We start from the raw sequence: 24,294 nt of genomic DNA on the forward strand, positions 1-24,294 counted from the left end.
CCAAAGTTCTGTTGAGGAAGGTACAAATTGTTGACATAATCACACCATTGATGGAATTAGGATTTGCATTAACATTCAGACAGGACATCATTATTTATATCAGTGGTATTTCTTTGTATCTCTCATTCATGACCTTGCACATTTAAGTGACATTTGCTAAATTTCACAATTGTAACATAATTAATGGCAATGAAATTAGTTTAATGGCTCATGCATCTGATGTTGGCTCAACATGCTGAAATGGTAGCCTACATACTGTGGGTGTATGGTTTTAACGTTGAAGGATTTGTGTAGGGTTAAGCTGACCTCCAAAGCTGCTGTTAGATCAGTGTGTAGGAGGCTTCATAAGGATCCTTGACAAACCATCAGCTGGTGTGGTTACAGTCTCCCTTCTTAAGAAGTGGGAGGCACATTTAAAAAAAAAAGCTTGTGTTTTGGTTTCTGAGATGCACACCCCATTCATGTTGATTTAAATGGAAATAGGGGGTCATGCAATTCTGCCAATGGTTTTTATCTCATCTTTCAACAAGAATAATGCTGTCTGCAGGAGTACACTCCTCTTTTCTGAGTAGCCCTGAGTCTATTTTCTAGAACGCTTTCTTTTTCGCTTTCTGTAATAGGGTGTCTGAGGAAGTAAGATTTACACAACTTTACTGGAAAAGAGAATGACTGCTGGGCAGAGAAGTGACTGTATCATAATATTTAAATGATTCATATTTATTGAGAACCATAGGCCTATGTAGTTCACACAGAGGGCTTTTGTAATACAAAAGGGCAGGCAGGGGTTACAATAGGGCATTGATTTTTCATAACTCAAAATGCAATAATATTTATTTAAAGCTGCTATCAGCAATATTTGCTTGCCCTACCTTGTTTGGATTAAATTGTGTGTTGACAGAGACCAATTCATGTATGGGCCTCACCTCAAGGGCACATGCTTAGGCTTAGGATTTTTAAATAAAAATGGTAATACAATTCTACAAATGATGTTGATGCCGGGGTTTGGGAGATTAGTGACGTAGTGAGGTTTGTTTTTGAATGTGATTTTCTTTACACTGCGGGTGCATGGGGCTTGGTCAGATGTGTAGTGGTAAGGTCGGGTCAGAGTCTTCACTGTAGATGGATGGCTCACACCACCGCGGTTAAAGGAATTGCACGTGTACATTCACAGTATTCAGTATTGATTCACCAATCAATAGTAAGATCCATCTTGTTCCGGCCTGCTGCCAAAAAAGGCAATTACCTACATCCATAAAAAAAGACCAGCTACAGCTTCGACATGCAGGAAAAAATAATTGAGGTAGTATTTCAATTCAATTCAATTTTATTTGTACGGCCCTTATCACCATTACAGTCTCAAAGGGCTTAACAGGCACCATATTTATGACATGAGTAATCAAGAGCTCGCTCTCATAACCCAGGCACTGGTCTCTATACAGGAAGGAGGAGGAGGAGGGAGGGCTGGCGGTAAACGCGGCATAGGAAGGGATAGGACGTGGCCATAGCAACAAGGACCCTTTCCAACACACACACACACACACACACACACACACACACACACACACACACACACACACACACACACACACACACACACACACACACACACACACACACACACACACACACTCTCACACACACACACGCACACACACACACCACATACGCCACCCCACCCACCTTCCCTTCCTCAGTACACCAGCATGAGTGTCCATGTGTCCCGGGCAGCCTATGTTTTGTTCCCACCACTTGATACCTCCATTCGGCGCACTCCTCCCATGAATCTTATTACACTTGAGGACAAAACACTGGGCACGGCTGCAAGCCTGTGATTGGTTGGTGACAGAGAAGCATGCCAACGTGCAGTGTACACATGCCAGGAGGCCAGTTATAGAAGTTCCCAATAATTATACTGAAAACCCTACTATGTCCTTCCACATAGAGTTCCACATACAGACAGAGCCGTGCATTGCTACTGACGTCAACCAGGGAGGAAATGCAACGCTGTACTAGGCAGCCTGTGAGGCATTCTGCTCTCCCAGAAAGCAGCCAGAGTTCTTGGAAGGAGTGATGTTTTTCTACATTGATAGGGTGGGTACAGCTATCAATGTATGTGCCTGTGTGTGGATGGAGTGGGTGTGGTGCAAAAGAAAGTGTCGGCAGAAAAGCGCAGAGGTTCAAACAGAGTTCTGGGAACGCTTTCTGTAATAGGGCATCTGAGGAAGTGAGATTTTTCACAACTTTACTGGAAAAGAGAATGACTGCTGGGCAGAGAAGTGACTGTATCATAATATTTAAATGATTCATATTTATTGAGAACCATAGGCCTATGTAGTTCACACAGAGGGCTTTTGTAATACAAAAGGGCAGCCAGGGGTTACAATAGGGCATTGATTTTTCATAACTCAAAATGAAATAATATGTATTTAAAGCTGTTATCAGCAATATTTGCTTGCCCTACCTTGTTTGGATTAAATTGTGTGTTGACAGAGACCAATTCATGTATGGGCCTCACCTCAAGGGCACATGCTTAGGCTTTAGGGTATCAGGGTTGACTCAGGTGGCTGAGTGTAAACGGGTTTGACTCCGCTATCAGTGGACTGAGATCAGGGGCGTAGCCAGGACATTATTCCTTAGGGGGCCAGCTCGGCCAGTCTTTTATTTGGGGTATCGGCACTTGGGGGGGGGGTTGGGTTGCGGGCGGACGGGATTGTTGGCGGGGTGGGGGGGTGCATGATTGCTTCGCGCGTTAACAGGGAGACAGAGAGCCTGCGAGTGCGAGAGCATAAATCGCGCTTTCAACTAAACATGCAGTGAACTGTCAATCAACTAGGGTGGCACCTATGGTGAGATACCTGTGGGCCCAGAGCTCCCTCCCTTTAAATGAGTCGGTTTAAGATGCTTATCGACTGCAGTCACACAAGTGTGGGGCCGGTCTTTCCACATATTATCATTAATGCGTCATATTTAGACCTTGCAGTGTGACATAAGAAAAGTCTTGTGTGCGTGTGATATCTGAATTCACTTTGGTTAAAAGTGTTACTTTACTTAAAATACTTAAAAGTAATTTGTTTTAGCTAACCATATTTAGAAATACGGCTGCAGCGATAGCACTGAATTCTATTGTATTTTATTTTAAGCCCAAAATATTGTGTCTTTCTTGATGGATTCTCAGTCAAATGGCTGGCAAATAGCTTTGACTAGACGAATCAGTTCAGAAAAAACACAAACCAATACAAACAATTGGGTTCTTGACAACTCGCATAGTTTGATAAGCCAAGGTGTGGCTTATCAAATAACGCTGAGCCACAAAAATGTGGCTCATGTCTATTTAACCTATGAGATGCGAACCAGGTGCCTCCTCTTTGAAAGAGACACCTGTATGGATATCAGAATCATTGTTAAAGCAAAGAAAATAAGAAAAAAGCAAGAGACAGAGGTAGGCTACTTGCTGAGCCACAAAAATGTGGCTCAGCGTATCAGCAACTTGAAGAAAATAATTAATAGGATGTATAGGCCTACTAGCCACGGTAGTTTGCTTGTCTTACTTACGTACTTACGTACGTGTGTTTATGAAATGGTTCATGATCCCGATTTGCACCACAAAACAGGAACCTCATGTTTGACTCATTACCTCAACCTAGTAATGACCCTTCATTCACGTCTGTGACTTCCCAATGACAACATGGCAAACGACACACACACACACAGGCCAGAGTAGCCTCTTCATGCGCCTGCATTTTTTTTTCATTGCAATGCAGCCAATCCTACACACCAGGCATCTGTGTCATTACAGCAGTGTTAAATGTCCATCCAAGGACACAACATAAATCCCTGACGTGTGAGCTCCAAGTACAACGCTGAATCCTACGTTCAGATCAATAATGTAAACTCCGGTGTCAACTGGCTCTTTCACTGTAGGGATCTCTAAATACATGCTTTCCTCCCCACCCTCTTGTCTGTTCCCCTCTGCTTTTTGCGTCCTAGTTTATCGTAGCTTTCATAATCTCTAGCTTTTAAGACGTATATAGGGCGAAACACAGAAACCCCCCCTCTCGAGGACTTCTCTGCAATGCCGCGTGGGGTCAACAAGTTCGGGTGCAGTCTGCCTTGAAGCAGGGAAGGAAGACCAGGCAGTTTTGCGATGCACGCAGTGGTATTTGCGGTGCGGTATGGAATGATGCATTAAGTCACAGCATATGCACTGTTTCAACATGCACTGCCCCAGGCTTACTGTGCTGATTGGATGTTCTCATCTGTCCGCTTTTGACATGTTTGTTTATTTAACCTATGAGGTGCGAACCAGGTACCTCCTCTTTAAAAGAGACCCCTGTATGGATAACAGAATCATTGTTAAAGAAAATAAAATAAGAAAAAAGCAAGAGACAGAGGTACTTGGAAAATGTTTTTTATGAAGCAGGTTTTGTGATTGAAATAACAGGACAAGACTTTCACATGGAAAGCTTTGCATTAATTTGGACAGAATTTCAAGTGAATGAAAATGTGATATTGACATTATTTTTTGCGCAACAAGACATCTGGAAAACAAAACAAACAATATTTCATGTTGTTGGCTTATGGAATCATTAGGGAAAAAGAAAAGAAAAAAAAGAGGTTCATGGTCCAGATCTAACAATGAACTGTAACAAGTATGCAACATTACTCCCATCATCTACTAGAGGCACCGACAATAAATAAAATACACACAAACAAGTGGCCTAGTAAAGAAGATTCCTTGATGCTCCCGGTTGCATTTAATAGACAGACATGATGTTTAGGTTCCAGATTATCTTTCTGAAGAGGCTCAATAGATACTCATTTAAATTACTTCTGTCCAGATTACCCCAATATTCCATGTCCTAGAATATCAATAAATAGAAAATGACCCTCCACATTATGCTGCCAAAGAGAAAGGGATACAAGCGTTTATGCATAACCAAAATGTAAAATCCACTTTTTTTTTTTTCATAATCATCATGCCTAAATAAACTTTGCAACGTGCCAAGCAGTCAAATCGTCATCCCCGTTCCTTTTGTAGTCAAAAGCTCTGCTCTAAAACCCAACCCGCCGGGACAACCTGTAACCGAGACCCACCCAGAGAGGGCCATGCAGAAACTTCGAGATGGTAGGTGGAAAAACCTGAGTACATCATTAACATAGGAGGCGTTTGCCGCAGGCCGGTCGATTAACCCGCTCTGTGGCATAACCTTCTGATTCCGCAGAGCGCAGGAGCCTCGTCGGAGGCACGCAGAGGCAGAGCCCATCCCAAATCACACGGAGAAGAGAATAAAGAGTATGTACAGGCCGGGGCTTCTCCGCGCTTTTTTGAGATCGGTCTCTAGCAGGTACTAAACGATACACGCAGCGATACACGGAACTCAGTTGACTTGAGCGAGACGTGTTTCCGAGCCGATGTAGTTGAACATCGTCTGGACGAGCTCGGGGAGGTCGTAGTCGTGCTTCCACCCCCAGTCCCTCCGCGCGTTGTCGTCGTCAAAGTTCATCGGCCAGCTGTCCGCTGTGGAGGAACAGAGCAGCGTTGGGCATCGGCGCAGCTCAGCTCAAGCATGGTTGACGCTCAACAGTAGCTATAGTACTTAGTTATGTAGCATCTTATCCTAGCTATCTTTGTTGTGTACGGGGAATGGGTTAACCTAGCAATTGTTAGTGCTTTGTTCTATGAACATCCTTATTGTACTGACAGCGACACAGTATAGTTTCCCTTTCTTATGACAAATGTACTTATTGTAAGTCGCTTTAGATAAAAGCGTTTGCTAAATGCCTAAAATGTAAATGTAGTGATTGTGTAAAATATACAATCAGGTTTGAAGGAATTGTCAATAAGCATAATAACAACATCAACCAATTCTTTTTCAACAAACTATCCAAAAAAAAGTGGAGGATTTGTATTTACCGATGGCCTGCCGCACTTGGTCGATGTCGTACGAGACCTCCAGCTCGGGGAGCTGCTTCATGACCTCCTGGGCCAGCTCCTCTGGGGTGAAGCTCATGGCGTTGATGTTGTATGTCCTCATGGACAGCGTGTCTACAGGGGCCTCCATGATCTCCACGGTGGCGCGGAGGCAGTCATCGATGTACATCATGGGAAGCCGCGTGTCCGGTCTCAGGTTGCACTCAAACTTTCCCGTCTTGATGGCGTCGTGGAAGATCTGGACAGCGTAGTCTGGCGAAAGATGGGCACGACGGTGAGGCGTTACTCAATTACAAAAAGATAGAGGCGGCATTCATTGGTTTCTTACCCCCCAAAGGGGTGGTGCACTATCCTGGCGTCTCATAAGGAGTAAGGAGGTCTAAAATACATCTCCAACTGCTCATTAAATATAGTTACACAAGCCTGTTAGGAAATCTCCCAAGTGGTACAGAAATAGAGTGGCCAATGAAACTCAGTAGCGAGGGACGGCTCGGGTTCGATCGAGTCACATGTTCTATCCCCTCCACCCTCTGCTCACCTGTCGTTCCACCGCCTGGCTGTGAGTCAGCGGAGATGATTCCTGGGTAGCGGAGACAGCGGAAGTCCAGGCCGTAGCGATGGTGGTAGTACTGCAAAAAAAAAAAAAACACTGTAAACAATAACTACCAGACATGAGAATAGTTGGGGAGCAAAAGAAAATAATAACGTAGTGGGATTGTTTGCCATCCAAGAGGACTGAAGCATCTCACCTCGCCCATCAGCTCTGCGTGGACCTTGGAGACACCATAAATGGTGCGAGGCCGCTGGATGCACAGGTCTGGCGTGGGGTTGCGGGGAGAGGTGGGCCCGAAGGCACCGATGGTGCTGGGGACAAAGAGGCGCAGACCGTGTTCTGCCGCAATGTCCAGAATGTTGTGAAGACCTAAAAAATAAACAGACAAAAAAAAAAAAGGACAAAAGCATTAAATCATGAGATAAATACACGTGTGGTTTTCTGTGCTAAATCCAACCAAATGCATTCATTTTGAACTGAATTGTGTCGTTTGTTTACCCTTGTAAAGCAGTTAGTAAGGAGAACGGCTGTCCATTGTCCATTATTTTGAGTTTTTCATTGTAATAGATGCCTATTATCTTTCTTTGTAACTACAAACAAATCTACTTTCAGATACAAAAAAAAAGTAAACTAACAAAGCTTAACCTTATTTGGGTGTTTTCCTATTTCCTATCCCATGCCCGTCTTTCCCTCCCCTGTATGTCCCTTTCTATGTTAGTGTGTGAGCGGAGGCCAGCTATCCAGCTCCTCATCCACCCCTACTGCTCAGTACACACCTCCGGTTCATCATCCTCCTCCTGCTGCTGTTGTACTTAAACCCTGGCTTCCCACCCACTCATCGGCAGATGGTTTCTTATCCTTGCACGTTAGTCCAATTCTTGGCAGCCTAGTATCATATTGCTTCTATGAAGTGGCCCGTCTTAAAGAATTTACTTAACACGTGACCGTAACAATTTGTTGTTCTTGTCATGTAATTTCACTTCTTAAACACTTGGTATTATCTTTTGCTCAAATGCATCTCTGATTCTGTTTGATGGTCCAATACCAGACAATTATTTTCTCGTTGTGTCGTTTCACTTGTTATTGCCATTGAGCATGAAAAGCGCTCCATCTGTAAAAATGGATTTGTATCCAGTGTGTTTACCGGTGATGTTGACGGCCCGGGCCAGCGGTACGTTGGCCTCCCCGACAGCGCTGAGCAGGGCGCTGTAGTGAACCAGCCAGGTGATGCGGTTGTTCACCACGATCTCACGCAGGTTCTTGTAGTCCAAGATGTCCGAGTAGATGAATGGGCCTGACGGGAAGAAGGGAAACTTAACCTAATGACTTCATAGTCATCATCATCACTATCTGTTGTCACGGGTAACACCATTTTCTTGGCGTTTAACCCCACTAACCCCCTTCTGGTCCCTTTGCTCCTTGTGGAATGACCACAAATTCCATATGGCCTTGTAGACATTTTTGTTCCGGATACATTAGGGAATGAATGACCTATAAACTAATAAAATGTTGGCCGCTTTTAAAATAGCCACATCCATCAATTCTTTGTACAGTTCATTACAGGTCAAGGACTTGGCTGACTAGTCAGTACACATGGCAACTACTCCATGGGGTCTGCGTCATCACTGATATTTGGACAAAAATGCAACAGTGCTGCATTTGCCTGTAGGCTATTTGCAGTTTTGGGACATGGTTGAATTGTGTTAGTAAATTCCTTCCTGGAAATGTTAAAACTATTGTCACACTCACACTCTTCCTGATAGTCAAACCCGTCAGAGAGGTGAGAAGGTCGAGTCACTCACCACTGTGGAAGACGTGGCTAGGGGGTTTCCTGATATCTGACAGAATGACGTTGTTGTTTCCAAACCTCTTCCTGTACGTTGAGAAAGAAGAAAAAACACCCGTGTTAGAGCCAGCAATTGTGTCACAGATTTATTCTGCTGTTGCAAAAGCCTGTTTAAATAGTTGGTGTATTTCGCAAGTGACTAGATTAATAAACCTCAGAAGAGCAAACATGAGCGGGAGTTCAGTCTAGACTGTGGAAAATTCTTACCTCAACACCTTGGCCAGTCCCACACCCAGCTGTCCCAGTCCTCCTGCAGGAGGGAGGGGGAGAGAGAGAGAGAAGAAGAGTTAGAGAATAGGACCGAGGCCATTGTAGGACGTTGGACCATTAAAGCAGCAGCAGCAGCAGTGGCAAGGTGTCTGCATCGCCAGTTGCCATGGCGACCCAGTGAACACACTCAAACGAGTGGGATACACATGATGGAGGTGTAGGTCAGGGAACTAGATGCCTACAACCTGCCCTTTGCCACCATCCTACAGTGACGTCTCCTCAGGAAGGGTAATTTGGTAACGCAGCACGGTTGACCTTAAGTTGAACTCCCCATGTACACTTTGAAAGGCCATGGCTGTGAGAGAACACCCATAAACCCATTTAATAGCTGTTGACGCCACCTTACCCGTGATGAGGACCTTGGGGTGGTCAGTCTCCGAGAAGGACACAGAGTGGAAGCTGGCGTCGGACGTCACCTGCCGCGGGGAGAAGCTTATGTTGCGTACAGCCACGGCCAGGGGCTGGCAGCCACAGCCTGGGGAAGCCAGCAGAGCCTTCTTGGCGACATTGCTCAGAGTTCTGATGACAGGCATGTTGTCGTGGGCTCTGCTGCAGACGAGAGAAATAGGTGCAGAGAGATTTAGGAGACATTCGGTGTTGAAATCAAGCGGTCACAACTGCAGGTATGTGTGGACCTACTACACACAATTTGCGCAAAAAAATAGGATGGGCAAATTGTACACATTTGGTCCACTTTGTGTATTCATATGACTGCCATCTGGTGGCTGGTTTATATTGCAGCACTGACTCCGAGCCGAGACATTCTGTACAGAGATGAGGGTGCCATCCAGGGTACATAGCGGCAACACAAAACCGGTTTCAGATAAGTCTTAAAAACGGTAAATATTTGACATTGTAGTTTTTCGTATATATCTCATACAGTGTAAATACCTAATTGAAAACCGACGGGGATATTCACGCGAATCTTCAGAATGGGTAACTGAAAACGGGCTGGTGAAGACAATGAACTTGATCGCGGGATTACGGAGAGCATCTTTTCTCGTAGCCGATCGCGATACAATGCAAATATTAATATATCTATGCGTCCGCTGACTATGCATAACATACTCACACAAACACAAAAAATGAGATGTAGGCCTATAGCATCCATCTGTACTTACCAACAGCGGATGTGCTTCCGAAAGGAACGCGAAAAGTAAGTTTTGAGAATTTATACTGCCCTGCCTTCATCGTGAACCAATCATGAGCAGAGGGCGGAGATGACGAGGGGGGAAAAACCGTGATCAACTAAGAGATCTGATCCACTAGACTAGCGATCTGAGCAACTGCTGTATGCCTACCCACCAAAGGCACCCCCTGGGGCTCCGGTTCCTTAACAAAGCCACGTTGACAGAGGGGGGCATGCGGGCGCAGATACTACATTGAGAAATTTTCTATGGAAGGCTAAAGCCTCTACCAGAGCGACACATTACTAGCCAACGATCTACTGCAAAAGCCATTCAAAGAAGCGCATTTAAATGTCTTGAACCATGTAGAGCTGGTAGCTCGTTTTGCAATACGTCGTAACGCTGTGTTTACATGTTACATGTTTACATGAAGCAGACACGTTGCGCATTCAGAATTGTCCGTATATTTGAATTTTCTGCTATAGCTTCTCTTTAACAATATCACCATAAAGCCAAACGGTTAGGCTATAGGCTATATCGTCATGAACACGTTAGCCACCTCATGAAAGCGCTTGGACCTTTCCATGCCACAGCAATGACTGAGAATAACCCGAATGCTGTCGGGGCAGTCGGCCAACAAATCACCCGGCACGTCACCCGGACTCCTCAACTTCTACAAATTAAACCCTTGAGCAATACATTTATATTTTTCGTTATTCCAAAATACATTTAAATGAATAAAAACTGACTGAACTAAGAAATAGTCAGCCCTAATTGTTTCATTTTGTACTCACCAATAAATCGAATTTCAGCGTCACGAATCAAACGCGCGGTCGCCCGGTTAGGCCTACTTTCTGTCGTGTGCGATGATGGGATCAGTGGTATATCTCGGTGGCCCTTGCCTTGACAGGATTATACTAAAATGCTCGCCGTTTTACACGTGTTATCCTTCTGTGAAATTGCATCAGCAGTCTTCAAGTTATATATCGCCGCCCATCTGGTCCCAAGGAAACCCGGCATGCACTCTGATTGGAGGAGCCTCGGAGGTGCGGCTCCCCTCCGTGGCCACTCCCACAACCCGCCAGCTACTAATTTATCGCTTGTGGTTTAACAGATTTGTGTAAAGTGTTGGAAATGACGCCTTAGTGCCAAGGTTGATGTCAGCAGTTCGTGGCGGTAGTTATTGGGATGTGTTAAAACAACGGCAAAAAACACAAATAAAATACATTACCACAAATATTTCAATATTTTCAGTGTACAATAGTGCACTATAGAGTTCTATGGAAAGAAATGTAATGTAAATAATTGTAGCCTAAATAAATTTCATGACCATGTTATTTAATTAATATGTTTAAAGTACGATGTCAACAGAGTCAATTTGACTATGGGTAAAAGCCTATAGGCCTATTGGGAAAAAAATATTTGTTTACATTGGTCGACCCTTACTTTGACTTTCAGGTTTGTTGAGCTACCTTATCTCCCGATGGAAGCGAGTTGGCAGGGGGAATGTGTGTGTGGCCTAAGATACGTCAGAGCCGAGTGATGTGAGTGGTGGAGAGGAGCACACACCCCTCACTCCCCGTCAAACCAAAAGGTGAAAACAAGAACGTCAAGTGAACCCGGGTAGGAGGAAATTGGATACAAATGCTGATAAGCAGCTTATTTAGAACACATTAAACAAACACAGAGGTTAGGTTACTCACACAGCCCTGTTTCACAGTGATGTCTGATTCATTCTCAAAGGCAACAAACAAAATAATATAATTTATAGGGCTTGATTGATTTTGTTTTACCCTCTCGCTCTGATGTTAATGTATAAACACGGGACACGACCAAATCAGAAAAGGGCTCTCAACTTCAAAATCAATTAACCCCCCCCCCCCCCATAACAAACTCAGGCTAAGATCATTACGACATCAAGTTCCCACTTGTTCCAACTGTTCAAATAATTTGTTATTGATCATCAATGATGGTCATCATGACTAGAGTCTAATCCATCCCTGAAACACGGAATAAGGAGGAGTGAGTCACTTCTCAACCCATTCATGAATTGTAAACAGGTCACGTCCACTCTATCACATGCTCTGCTGCCCGGCAACTGGATTCCTTCCACAGCTGCTATGTCCGTCATAGAGCAGAGATGCTATCTCACACTGTTTCGTAACCGTCTCCATGGGCCAAGACCAAATCAGCCACACGCAGCCGCCCTGTGGCTGTCTGCACTGACCTTAGTGGCTGCATCAGAAAATGTCTGCTGGTACATTGTTACTCCATCTGTTGAAATTACATCCTTCCCTCTTTTCAGAATTCATCTCGAACTAACGTTTGACTTAAGATGTTACAATTGAGGTAAAAAAAAGCCTTGTTTTACAATAAAATGCTAGAATGCTCTTTTTTTCGACAAGGGGTATTTAAAAGTGACAAGTACAGTACTTGTGATCCAAAGTAGATGTATGGGAATATCCAATAAGCCTGAAGAACACTTTAAAGATACTATGCAGCACCGTTAGCTAGAAGGTGGAATGCTTTTCAAAGGATTCAACACCTGAACAGGTCATGTTTTAAATAGATTTTTTTAATAATGCAAAATGATTTCATTGAGTAACAATAGCCATGGACAACTGTTCTTGGACCTTGCATAAAGCAATCTGATATGAGGATATATATTAACATTAGAGATTTCTGACAAAGTCATGCGAGTTTCATGATGGAAAATAATAAGAAAAAGCAGATATCTTTCCCCCCCTTCCCACAATATACCAAAATTATAACATAAAATGTGCAATTGTTAAAAGTTTTTCAGTAACCTGAAATACATAAGACCAGTATCAGTTATATTCTCCCACAGCGCAGCTAGAATGTCTACAAGCTAGAACAAAGTAGCTTTTTAATTACTCAGGACTATTTGATATTTTTAGTGTGGTTGCTTTTGTGTACTCCAGACATAAAAAATGTGGCAATCTGGCAGAGGATGTGTGTGTTTTCAAAGCGTGTCTGTGCATCTACGCATTCATTCTGATTTGGTAAATCAAGCAGAATAAACAAGTGTTTTTGGAATGATTCGCTCATACTTTACACCCACGGTGGTTCTGCTATAGCATAAAAAAAAACAAGTGCAAGCTAAACATATCTGATATTAATAATAACAACCACTCAGTTGTGATAACTGAAAGGAAAATCAAGTTTCAACACCAAATTCCAGTGCACATATTCCACATGGGAAAAGTATATCAACAGAAAATGTAAATTCTTCTCACGTTGTCATACAACCTTGATGGCAATTACATAAGGCTTTCCATAAGGCATAACACAAATATTTACGCATTACAATGGCATTTTCCTTATCAGTATACACGGAAATAGGAAAAATAATTCCCCCCCCCCCCCCCCCCCCTTATCATATAAGGGCCGTGGGCTTCCTCACTGTCTCCCCCTCAGGGGGTCTGCAGCAGAGGCTCCTGGGTCTCCAGCTGGGCCAGTTGTCTGCGGAGGCTGTTCACCTTGTTCTGCAGCTCCTTGTTGTACTCAATGATGTGCACCATCTCCTCGTGGGCCTCCTCCTGGCAGCGGGGCGAGCGGTTCCAGCGGAGGAACACCCCTGTGATGGAGAGATGGCAACACGGGAAGAGAGAACAAATCAGGTTTCAGAATTTGTCATTGGTGGGCTGGGAGATGATTGTTATTTTTGTTCGTCTCTAGAGGGGAAGGAGGCTTCCAGGCTTCATTTGCCTTTAATAGGTTTTTAACTGTATTCTAATCCGTTCATCTTCAGGGCGGAAGTAGCTGGGGAGGAGCGGGTTGGCTGGCAACCGAAAGGGTGCTGGTTCGGTTCCCGGCTCCTCCTAGCCAAGTGTCAAGGTGTCCCTGAGTCGACAGCTAACTGTGGGAAGCTGGGGAGGGCTGGCGCCTTGCAGGGTTGATGCCGCCATCAGTGTATGAATGGGTGTATGAATGGGTGCTTTTCAGAAAGCAAGTAGTACTTTTCAGAAAGCAAGAAGTAGCGCTTCTGCAAAGCACTACTTAAAATGGGGTCAATTATCCATTGTGCGAATAAATGGAACTTACTACAAACAAAAACTGGAACAGACTATAAAGTGTTTCTCATCAGACAGGTGTGTTAATTAATTGCAGTCCAGGAACAGAATATCTAATAATTAGATATGTCACCAACGCTTTTGATAACGCCTTATTAGTAAGCTGCAAGAATACATGAAGGATTTTAGGCAATGCGGATTTCAGTTTTCACTGTTAAATCTGATATTAAGTTAGAGCACGCTTTTTCAGATACCCTGAAAAGTATTCTGATTTAGTGTCATGTATTAACTTTAGAAGTCAATATTGTATGCCTTCAAGGCGAGACTAGAGAGCTTGGGTGTGGCCCAGGCTCACAAATCCAGTACCTGGCCTTAATCTGAGCCAGAAGAGGGATAAAGATAGCACAGCATTTGACCACAGACACACAGCAGCCACGAAAGAGGCCAGATAAATGGATGCATTTCAGTTCAACTGTACTATGTATATACACACACATGGACTTGGTTTTCCAGATCTCGGACATGATGTGATGTAACTATCATTACATTAGGAGTTCAGTGAAGAAAAAAAACATTGGGATACATCCAACCATTACTTAAGTTTCACTTTTCAACATTCAAATTCTTGGTTGTCTTTACACACACACATTCACACACAGTGCTGACAGGGCAATTGAGATGTGTGGTGGCAGTGTTTTTTTGTTTCTTTCTTCTGTCAAAAGGAGCCTCATGTGTTCCGTGCCATATGGAATGTGGGTGTGGCCTCTGTCCAGCCAAGCTTATGAGAGGGCCTCCACACACACACACACACACACACACACACACACACACACACACACACACACACACACACACACACACACACACACACACACACACACACACACACACACACACACACACACACACACACACACACACACGAACCCACTAACCCCTAATCCATCTGACTCTGTATCTACGCACAGCCTTTGTGTGTCTGACTGACGCAAGATTCAGCAGAACTTTCTGCCCCGTCAGAGAGACACGTCAGGGAAAAAAAAACGGCCCGCTTTCCACAACCCGTTTTCAAAGTCAAACCCAGTCACTTTGATCATGCATTTTCTGGAGTTTTCTCCGAACCAAATACTGTCAGACATCCTAGCTAGCTAAAATGACAAAAATCAATGATTATAGTCCGTTGGTAGCTGTGGTTTGTTTAGTCTGAATACAAACTAGACATTATTTGTTTCCGTTGTTTTATAGTCATCATCTAACTCAGTGGTGGTTCTCAGTGTTTGCAAGTCTAAAGATTCCAGTGACGACTCCAACGTCCTCACAACTATTTTGTGTGCCAGCTGCTCTCCACGTCATCGGTTCTCCCCCAGGAATTCTTCCGCGGGTACGAATCCCTCGTGAGTCGACTCCCATTGGGAGGACCTTGACTGGATAAATGCAACCCGGGACATTTCTCCCCCTGAAATAACTACATCTCATGCTTTATGATCCATCTCGTGAAGCTCAAGATATGCATGCATATCACCCTGGGGCCTTCAAACAACTCTACACCCATTTACGGGAACAAACGTGACATAATCCACAGCACAGATTGTGTCACTTTTGTGACACAATGTGACATGTGATCTTCTTTAGTAGGGTTCACAACCTCTGACTTAAGGTGGACCGCTAAATTGTCAGCTAGATCTTTCGTGAAATGTAAATGCATTAAATACACATGCATTGGCTGAGCAAAGAAAAACACAATTATTACTGCTAGAAGCCCATGGCCACTCCGAAACAGTAGAAATACGAATTTAGCAATGCTGCTCATCTAGCGTTTATCTAGCAAACACAATTAAAAAACATATGAGAAGACAAAGAGCGACACTATTTTTGAAATAATAATCCATAATACTACTTCTTTGCTGAACAATATTTGTAAAATATATATTTTGAATTATATTGTCATGTACATTTGTCTCCATCGGGAATAAACCCCACGTTCCACCAACAGTTCCCTCAAACACTGATTTGGTACGCCAGAGATTGGCCAATATGTCTGTCTGTCTTTGCTTAACCAAAATGACATCCAATCTGGTGGGGCACCTTACAAATACTAAATAGTAATTGCCACCCACCTGTCACTCACGACAGTACAGGCTGCTAGTTACTAGTATAAGCAGTGTTTTTTGAATATATATATATATATATAAAATTTATTTAGGTAGGAAGATTCCATTGAGATATCTTCCTGGAACACTGAGTGTGTGTGTGTGTGTGTGTGTGTGTGTGTGTGTGTGTGTGTGTGTGTGTGTGTGTGTGTGTGTGTGTGTGTGTGTGTGTGTGTGTGTGTGTGTGTGTGTGTGTGTGTGTGTGTGTGTGTGTGTGTGTGAGATACACCTCTCCCTCTAATACAATGTAACCATGCAGGTCCAGGCACTGACCAGGCGCATGGAGGGAACATGCCAGAAATGTGTCGATGCCGTCAAGGCATGACAGCTTTGCGGTGTTACGTGAACAATGCACCCGCATGCTGGTGGTGGTGGTGGTGTGAGGGGTGGAAGCCAATCGCTGTCAACTACTAAGTGTGAAGAGGCTGGTTCAAAGGATTATGCAATTATTGTTTTCTTATTTTTTTGTGTCCTTGATGAATGAAGTTGCTGTAACTGTATTAACAGTACTATAGTGGAGGCTGCCCCCTTATGGTACACTAGGGCATGACTCAGTCAATGAGGGGGAAAAAACATTAAATACGTTAAAACATGGAATTGGAACTGTTACTATCATGTCATTTTACAGACCTTTTGCTGCTCATTTTCAACGGGACTTGCATTGATATTTTATGCTTATCATTTGCTGCCCCGTCATCTGTTATTGATTCTGTCATTGTGAGTCAAGACACTGAGGGCAGTTTTAAAGACTGCCACCCTGCGAGTCGCAGTGCAGTTCACACAATCCCAGATATGACAGTAGTGATTATCAGTTCTGCAGTTCTTGTACAACTAATATTGTACAACTAATACTCTGTTGACAGTATGCCCCACCACACCATCTCATAAACACAACCGGTGTCTGAATTCTTTGTGCCAAGTCACCTTGGATACACGCGTCTTTCAAATGAGCAGAAATTAAATAGCCTTAACTTTAACGTACAGCACACCTTCAACTCATGTTTGTGCAATAGCCCTAGGGGTTGCTTGGCACGGGACGCACACCCTCATCCAAGATCCAGAGACAATTGAATACGTTCTCGTGTTCCAGGACAGCTATTGGGTTTCACATACGGCTCCAGTTTTGGGCTTTGATCTCACATGGTGTTCCAGGTGAGTGCTTTGATTTCACCTAGTGTTCCAGTTGAGGGCTTTGATTTCACCTGGTGTTCCAGTTGAGTGCTTTGATTTCACCTCGTGTTCCAGTCGAGTGCTTTGATTTACTTTTCCAGAACTGTGATTATAAGGTTACTACGGGTGGGCTCCTACCTTCCCACAGCAGCAGGCTCTGGGGGGCCACCGAGGGCCAGATGACCAGGCTGTTGGGCTCGTACAGCGGGTTGCTGAGGTGGTCGATCTCCTGGGGCCGGTTCACCCACGACCAGAGAGACACCGTCTTCTCAGGCAGGGACAGCTTGACCCTGAAGAAAACACGTTTTTATAGAAACTATTTTGTTACTTTCAGAGGAAAGTGGCTCACTTAACAGGTACTGGCCCTTGGGATAAGATGACAACAAAAACAGTGTACACTTTCTCGTGTCTGGAATTACAAGAGGCTGGGAGACGAACACAGCAACCACAAGATTCTCCCACCCCCACCCGACACCAAACTGTATCACTAGGTCAACTACTCTATATCACAATGTCAATCTCTGCTGTCTGAGAGGCACCACGTTGTAAAGAACACACACATTAGCCACATTCCCTTATACATCTGGGTGGACACTCTCACCTGTGATGTCACTAAAGGGTAAATTAAAATGTATGTGTAATGGCTCATCCCACCTAATGGTTGAAATATAAGAAGGCTTTAACAAATAAAGAAGAGAGAGAAGAGATTGTGCTTATTCAACCTAACACACACACACACACACACACACACACACACACACACACACACACACACACACACACACACACACACACACACACACACACACACACACACACACACACACACACACACACACACACACGTGTGTGTGTCCAGCACTGCTGGTCTCCCGAAGGACTGACCTCTCGGCCGCACAGCTGCCCAGGAAGGTGCCGAACTGGGAGGCGTAGGCGTGCTCGAAGAGCAGCACCAGCAGCTGCTCGGTGAACTGGAAGGAGCAGGGGAACTGACGGAGGATCTGCCACACGCAGTCCAGGAACAGGAGGAACCCCGGGGCCTCGTGGCGCGGCTTGCTGTTGGAGTAGGCCGACATGGAGCAGCGCTGGGCGAAGGGGTGGCCCGCCTAGGGGCGGACGGGGGATGGTGTGGGTGGTTGGTGTAGAGGTGTTGGTGTAGAGGGGGTGGGATTGTGGGTGTTGAGGTGGTGGCGGTGGTGTTGAGGTGGTAAGGGTTGTTGGAGTGGCAGTGGTGGTGGTGTTGTTGAGGCGGTGGCGGTGGTAGTGAGTTGGTGCAGGTGGCGGTGAAGTGGGGGTGAGGCAGCAAGAGAGAGGGGGAGAGTGGGAGAGAAAGATGAGGTGAGGGAGGTTTTGTGGGAGAGAAAGGGATGAAAGAGGAGAAAGCAAGAGTATAGAGAGGTGTAGGAAGAGAGGAGAGAGAGGTGAGATAGAGATAGGGGGAGTGGGAAGGAGAGAAAACAAGAGAGGTACACATTAGCTAAATGAATAGTGTGATTATGCATTCTACGTCCCGGTTTCAATATGTGACTACTCGCGTATGTTGATCTTATCATGGTCTATCACAAGCAATGCAACAAAACATATTACTTGAGGAACGGCCTTTGTATCACGTGATGCTATGTGTTCATGATGCTGCAGCCGTTTCAGCAATGCTGGTCATGACCATGACATACATGAAGGGAACTGTTCATACTTCCACGACACGCCTAAATATGTGTTGGCTTATAGAAATAGAACAACATTTATTTTATTCAAATGTTGAATTAATTCCCCATGACCTCCATCCTACTTGGTGCACTTGGAGAACGCCCATACCCTGCCACAGGCACTGTGGGAATACCTCACCAATCACTGAGAGCATTTAATCCCGATTTAATTAATGTATCATGTTTGATATTGAACTTTAAATAAGGAAAATTTGCCTCGGTTGACTGATCCTCCCATGACCTCATATTTGTTCGCTTTTTGTTTTTTTTTGCTTTCTGTCAAATACTGTGAAAGACTTTCCTCAATAAAAAGAGAAAAACATGATCCGGGGAGATAGCTGTCAGAATCAGGACGAGCAGATTGAGACGGTGTGTGGAAGCAGCAGTTATCCGTGGGCGACGTCGCACCCCGCGGAGTCCCTGTGATATTTGCCGTCACATGATCTCCCTCACGTCCCCCGACACTATTCATAGACGCTGAGAGGCAGGGAAGAAACATAACATGCACTGCCCTCTGCCCTGCTACCGGAGCCCTATAGCCAGCCATGATGTGGTACGTCATGCCCCACCTTCCGGTCTATTTATGGTCACGAGTGGCTTGTGGTCCCCCGCCCCCCGCCCATCAACCCAGTCACCCCAGTCACCCCAGTCCAACAACACCTCGAGCTGCATGGTACAACAACACCATCACATGATTGCATGCCCTCACAGCATGTTGTGTTTCACTCTTGATTGTTTGGTTTCATGGGAACTTAAAAGGGGTACAGTCACCCTCAGCTTCTTTCTAACACAAGCGAGTTTTGCTTTATGTGTTTGTCGCAAATAAACAACATCAACAATCAACTCAGTTTACGCAGAAAAAAATATTATTAGAAAAAACTACTATTGACATTAATTCACATGATCATTGGTCTGTGCTTTGCGTTCTTCCAAACGGACCACTAAAGTCAATGGTCCGACTTTTCTGGGACTTGTTTTTTTCCACAATTGATACATTCTAAAACTGAATTGAAATGTAGTCGCTGTGAATCAAATTGGATTGGTAAAATAAAATGTATATAAAAACCCCAATAAATGACATTTTCAAAAAAGTAAAAAAAAAAGAATAACAAAATGTATATAAGAAAATAAAAAATAGATCCATTTCAAAAAAGGGGAAAAAAGAGAACCCAATAGATATAAATTGGAACAAAAAGAAAAAGGTATCTCCTCTCAAAGGGGATTGAGGGACACTAACCTGGAGCCACTCCCTCTCCACCAGCCCCTGGAAGCCTTGTATGGTTCTGCAAGCTGGGTCCAGGATGATCTGGGCCAGAGAGGTGACCTGCAGGGTGGAGTCTGTCCCTTCCGTCCCATGGACCAGCACCGACGCGCCCTCCCTGAGACCAGGAGGAGAACAAACACAACTTCAGGCCACCATCTCCTCTCAATGGGCCACTTATCTCTGTCTTTGTCACCCGTTATTAGCTTACCAGGAGGGCTTCACTTGCACCCAAGATACTTTCATAAGACTCTTTATGAAATGGGCTTCAGTGGTGATACTAAAGATAGCATTTGAAAGGATAACATCTATTTAACATCCATCTGATATTTTTATATCTGACATTTGATAGATGCAAGAGAGAGTGTCGTGAAGAGGTAGAGAGGGGCAGGGAGAGAGACAGTGAGAGAGGCAGTGGGAGAGAGACAGAGACAGACAGTGAGAGAGAGAGACAGAGCGTCAGACAGAGTGACAGACAGACAGACCGACAGACAGACAGACAGAGAAAGAGCGAAAGATGAGAGAGAGAAAGATAGAGTGAACCAGAGAACCGCTACCCCCCTGCCCCTGGGAGCAGCACTTACCGGTCGATGCACTGAGCGGCCAGGCAGGCGGTGGTCAGGATCTCCTTGACGTGGGTCTGCCAGTTGGACGCCTCCAGCTTGCTGAGCCAGCGGTCCATGCTGTGGGACTGGTCGTTGCAGGCCTCCACCAGCTTGACCAGGCTGTCCTGGAGCACGTTGGACCTGCAAGGACACGATAAGATGGTGCTTTATTCTAGTCTGGAGACTGTTGAGGATTGTATTTATTGTTAAAACTGTTAAGATAGGGGTTCACCTCATGCTGTTTTTCTCCCTTCCTGCCAGAGCCCTGTCTCTGACCCCCACTGTGAGTTGACAACACCATTTCCCTGCCCCCATGCCGCTCCCAGCAGGATCCCTTTCTCTGACCCCCAGGTTTAGTTGTATGTTTCACCTTCATCCTGTTAATATTCCCCCTCCCTGCAAACAATCTGTATCTATCCCCCACTGCTCTTGAGGAGTTGATCAAACAATGAATGTGTATTCACTTTCATCCTCCCTTCAACTATCTTCTGTTCTAGAGCAATTGACAAACAGAGAAACTGAGGGGTTGGCATTAGCATCAAATGGCCCTTCTTTCGTCGCCCAACAACAGATCCCTGCCTCTGAACCACACTATGAGCTGATTTATGTGTAATTACCTTTATTCTGTTATTAATCCCACTCCCTGCCATACATCAGTATTAATCCCGCTCCCTGCCAGACACCGGTCTCTCATCCCTTCACACTTGAGGAGTTGATCAAACAATTGATGTGTATTCACCTTCCTCCTTTTTCTCATCCCTCCTTGCCAGACATCTGTCTCCATCCCCAAATGGCCCTTCCCTTGTCTCACTACCCAACGACAGATCCCCCTGCTCAGACCAACAGGTCGGGGGCCCATCTGGCCCAGGTATCCCTGGGCATGATACCTCCAGGCTAACTTAACTTTATTCATCAGAGACTAATCCCGGCCAAATTCAGGGGGATTTTTTCTTGTCACAAATAGGTTGATTTTGACAGCCCACCTTGTGGTAATATTGGGGGCACTTTGTGTACAAAACTCTTTGTAAAAAAAAGTTTTTGTTGATTTGTCCCAGGCGAGCACCGACCTTTCGATGGCCTTGTGGATCCTCCTCCACTGGGGGTAGTTGGCCTCCGTCTCAAAGCCCCCGCCGCGCGCCTTGGCCTGCTGGGCCACGCTGATGGTGCGCGTGTCGATGACGTAGCCGCGCTTGCCCGGCCGCAGTGTGGCGTTGATCAGCCTCTCGTCCTCCTTGCAGCGCCGGCCGTTGGTGCCGGTCAGAGGCTGCCCTGACCGCATCATCACCTGGGGAGAGTGGGGGAGGTATGGTCAAATATATTGGGTTCGATCACCGATGTCCACGGCCTGCCTTCAGGCATCCTTCAGCCAAATGCCCCTAACCCCTACTTGTTCCTTAATGACCTGTATATGTGTTCAGTCTAAGCTGCTTGAGATAGAAGCACACACTCAATGACTAAATAGTAATAGTAAAGTCTGTGTGTGTGTGTCAGGTACTGGCCCTTGAGAGAAGATTACAACAAAAACAGTGTTGACTTTTTCGTGTCCTGAAATACAAGAAAACCATGAGGCTGGGAGACGCACACACTCTCCCGCCCGACACCAAACTGTATCACTAGGTCAACATCTATATCACAATACCATCTGCCACACATCCTTGAGCCAAATACCCCTAACCCCTAAGCTGCTTGAGAAAAAAAAAAAAAAAGCATATACTAAATGACTAAATAGTAATAGTAAAGTCTGTGTTGTCTCTAACTGAATCTCTAACATGACTGTATCCTCAATGTCATGTCACGGAAGTTGCAGAAATGGCCCATACATGACAGCCCAATGCATGCTGTTATTCATGCTAGCTAATATGTCTGTGGCATGAATAATACATGTTATTCTAAGAATACATTACTGTCCAGAACATACACGTTGAGTAGCTTATGCAGCGTTATGAAAAACTATACACACTTTTATTATCAATCTTTAGTTTCAAAGGTATCATATATACCTTTAAAAATAAAGATTGATAATAAAAGTGTGTATAGTTATTCATAACGCTGCATAAGCTACTCAACGTGTATGTTCTGGACAGTCAAAAGGCCCGATGACCTATTTGAATGGGAGCCCACCATTCCGTTCTTCTTGTGGTAGTAGCTGAGCACTGGGAAGCGACCACCGTGGCGGAAGCCGGCTGCTTTCTTCAGCGTGTCGTCGTCTACGTCCCTGGGCACCGCCACCAGCGGGGGGTACGTGGGGCACACTCTGAAGTCCCGGTTCACCTCACTCAGGCGCCACTCATCCGTCTAAAAGAGGAGGGGTTGAGTTTAGAGGGGGGAGTAGGTGGCTGGTTTTGCACAGCCTACCTGCAGGAATCATTGGATAAGAGGCCTAAGCCCTACCAGCTTATTAATTGAACCATGAACCATGAATTTCCATTAGCAACGCATTCACTCAAGCTTTAAAGAAAGCAATTGAAAAATAACTACTCTTAACAAGCAGAGGGGCGTGTAACGACGTCTCTTCCCGGTCTAATAACTCCTTACCATGGACTCTAGGTCTTTGAAGGCATCTTCTGGGAGGAATGAGTTCCAGCCGTCCTCTATCACCTCAAACATGGGCCGGTAAAAGTAAGGGTACATCAGGGAGACCGAGTCAAGTGTGGAGAGAGCCTGATTAGAAAAACAGGACAGAGATTATGATGTGCTTGACTTTTCTTAATCATCAACTTGATATATAACATGTATAACAGCGTTATTGTCTTTGTCATTATTATTATTGAGGGGTGGTGTTATAGTAAAAAATGATGATTGCAGTGGCACTAGTAATCCATTGGTGGCGCTGCGCAAATGCTGGATGCATGTCGTGGAATCACTGGTGTGTATGTTGTGGACCGTCGACCACCAGCTAACACCAGTCTAACCTCAATGGAGCTGCCAATGTTGAGACACTCCTCCATGCCGGGAATGTCGAGTTGGATCATCCTTAGGTCTTTACATTTGACAATGATCGTTCCTAGAGACCCTAGAAACCTGATGGAGGGACAAAAAACATGCTTACACTGATTCAAGAAGTCTATTCTGAATCCACTGCCAATGTTAGGAGTAGGTATGTAGTATCAGCAAATACCAGTTTTTCGATTACTTATATTGAGATATTGAGTGAGAGTAAACATGCTGATTCAAACATGCAGCAGTGTCAAAATAGTAGGGAATTAAAGAAGGAATATGATCAAATCTGATGAATGAATATGTGACATGCAATCAAATATCTGATAATTATGATAATATTGGTAGCATCCGGGGCCAGGCCTAGTTGTTTAGGGTAGATTTCTAGCTCTCCTGTATCAATAGTAAAAACTATCATATGCATCGATCCAGAACTGCATTAGAACAAGTCGGATGGTTAACAGCATGTCACCTCTTATCTATGGAGTCGATGTTGGAGTGAAGCAGCCACAGCTCCTCTGTATTGTCCTGCCTGGAGGAGAGGATGAGGTGATGTCCGGTGAGGCACAGGGTCCCCTCTACGGTGGGCATGAAGGGACGATGGAGGACAACCCCGTCCACCCGGGGGGTCTTTATCAGCTCAGCAAACTCCATGACCTTAAATGCATTAGATGTTACGAAAAATTACTGATGAAAATGGAGT

At 44.8% G+C, this 24,294-nt stretch overlaps 2 protein-coding genes across 4 annotated transcripts in view; both read right to left on the reverse strand.

The window, feature by feature from the left end:
* Positions 1-4,392: 4,392 nt before the first annotated feature.
* Positions 4,393-10,687, reverse strand: tdh (L-threonine dehydrogenase). Of its 2 annotated transcripts, none has more exons than XM_084483736.1 (9): positions 10,523-10,687; positions 8,948-9,150; positions 8,539-8,581; positions 8,288-8,358; positions 7,630-7,779; positions 6,682-6,854; positions 6,471-6,561; positions 5,915-6,184; positions 4,393-5,518 (listed from the first exon to the last, which is right to left on the reverse strand). In XM_084483736.1, the coding sequence occupies exons 2-9, from the start codon at positions 9,132-9,134 to the stop codon at positions 5,379-5,381; spliced, it is 1,125 nt and encodes a 374-aa protein (XP_084339862.1). In that variant the 5' UTR covers positions 9,135-9,150; positions 10,523-10,687; the 3' UTR covers positions 4,393-5,378. The 2 variants fall into 2 exon arrangements, with proteins under 2 accessions (XP_084339862.1, XP_084339863.1); XM_084483737.1 differs by lacking the exon at positions 10,523-10,687 and adding an exon at positions 9,723-9,754.
* Positions 10,688-13,138: 2,451 nt separating this feature from the next.
* mtmr9 (myotubularin related protein 9) overlaps positions 13,139-24,294 on the reverse strand; it is a gene marked incomplete at its 5' end in the record, with an annotated part of 11,808 nt that continues 652 nt past the window's right edge. For both annotated transcript variants that reach the window (XM_084483735.1, XM_084483734.1), the window contains 10 exons: positions 13,139-13,326; positions 17,221-17,372; positions 17,968-18,188; positions 20,026-20,167; positions 20,634-20,795; positions 21,722-21,939; positions 22,776-22,949; positions 23,190-23,315; positions 23,567-23,675; positions 24,064-24,248. In XM_084483735.1, the coding sequence (XP_084339861.1) occupies positions 13,163-13,326; positions 17,221-17,372; positions 17,968-18,188; positions 20,026-20,167; positions 20,634-20,795; positions 21,722-21,939; positions 22,776-22,949; positions 23,190-23,315; positions 23,567-23,675; positions 24,064-24,248 (1,653 nt within the window). In that variant the 3' untranslated portion in view covers positions 13,139-13,162. The remainder of the gene's footprint in view (positions 13,327-17,220; positions 17,373-17,967; positions 18,189-20,025; positions 20,168-20,633; positions 20,796-21,721; positions 21,940-22,775; positions 22,950-23,189; positions 23,316-23,566; positions 23,676-24,063; positions 24,249-24,294) is intronic.

This window comes from Micromesistius poutassou (assembly GCF_964030765.1).
Source record: "Micromesistius poutassou genome assembly, chromosome: 19".
Lineage (NCBI taxonomy): Eukaryota > Metazoa > Chordata > Actinopteri > Gadiformes > Gadidae > Micromesistius > Micromesistius poutassou.

Excerpts from the sequence above, each read along its gene's own strand:
- tdh (XM_084483736.1), bottom strand. The coding sequence starts at position 9,134 with ATGCCTGTCATCAGAACTCTGAGCAATGTCGCCAAGAAGGCTCTGCTG. Across the intron at positions 8,582-8,947 it reads CCCCAAGGTCCTCATCACGG|GAGGACTGGGACAGCTGGGT; the intron begins GTAAGGTGGCGT and ends TCCCTCCTGCAG. Across the intron at positions 5,519-5,914 it reads CCAAGTGCGGCAGGCCATCG|CGGACAGCTGGCCGATGAAC; the intron begins GTAAATACAAAT and ends GTTCCTCCACAG.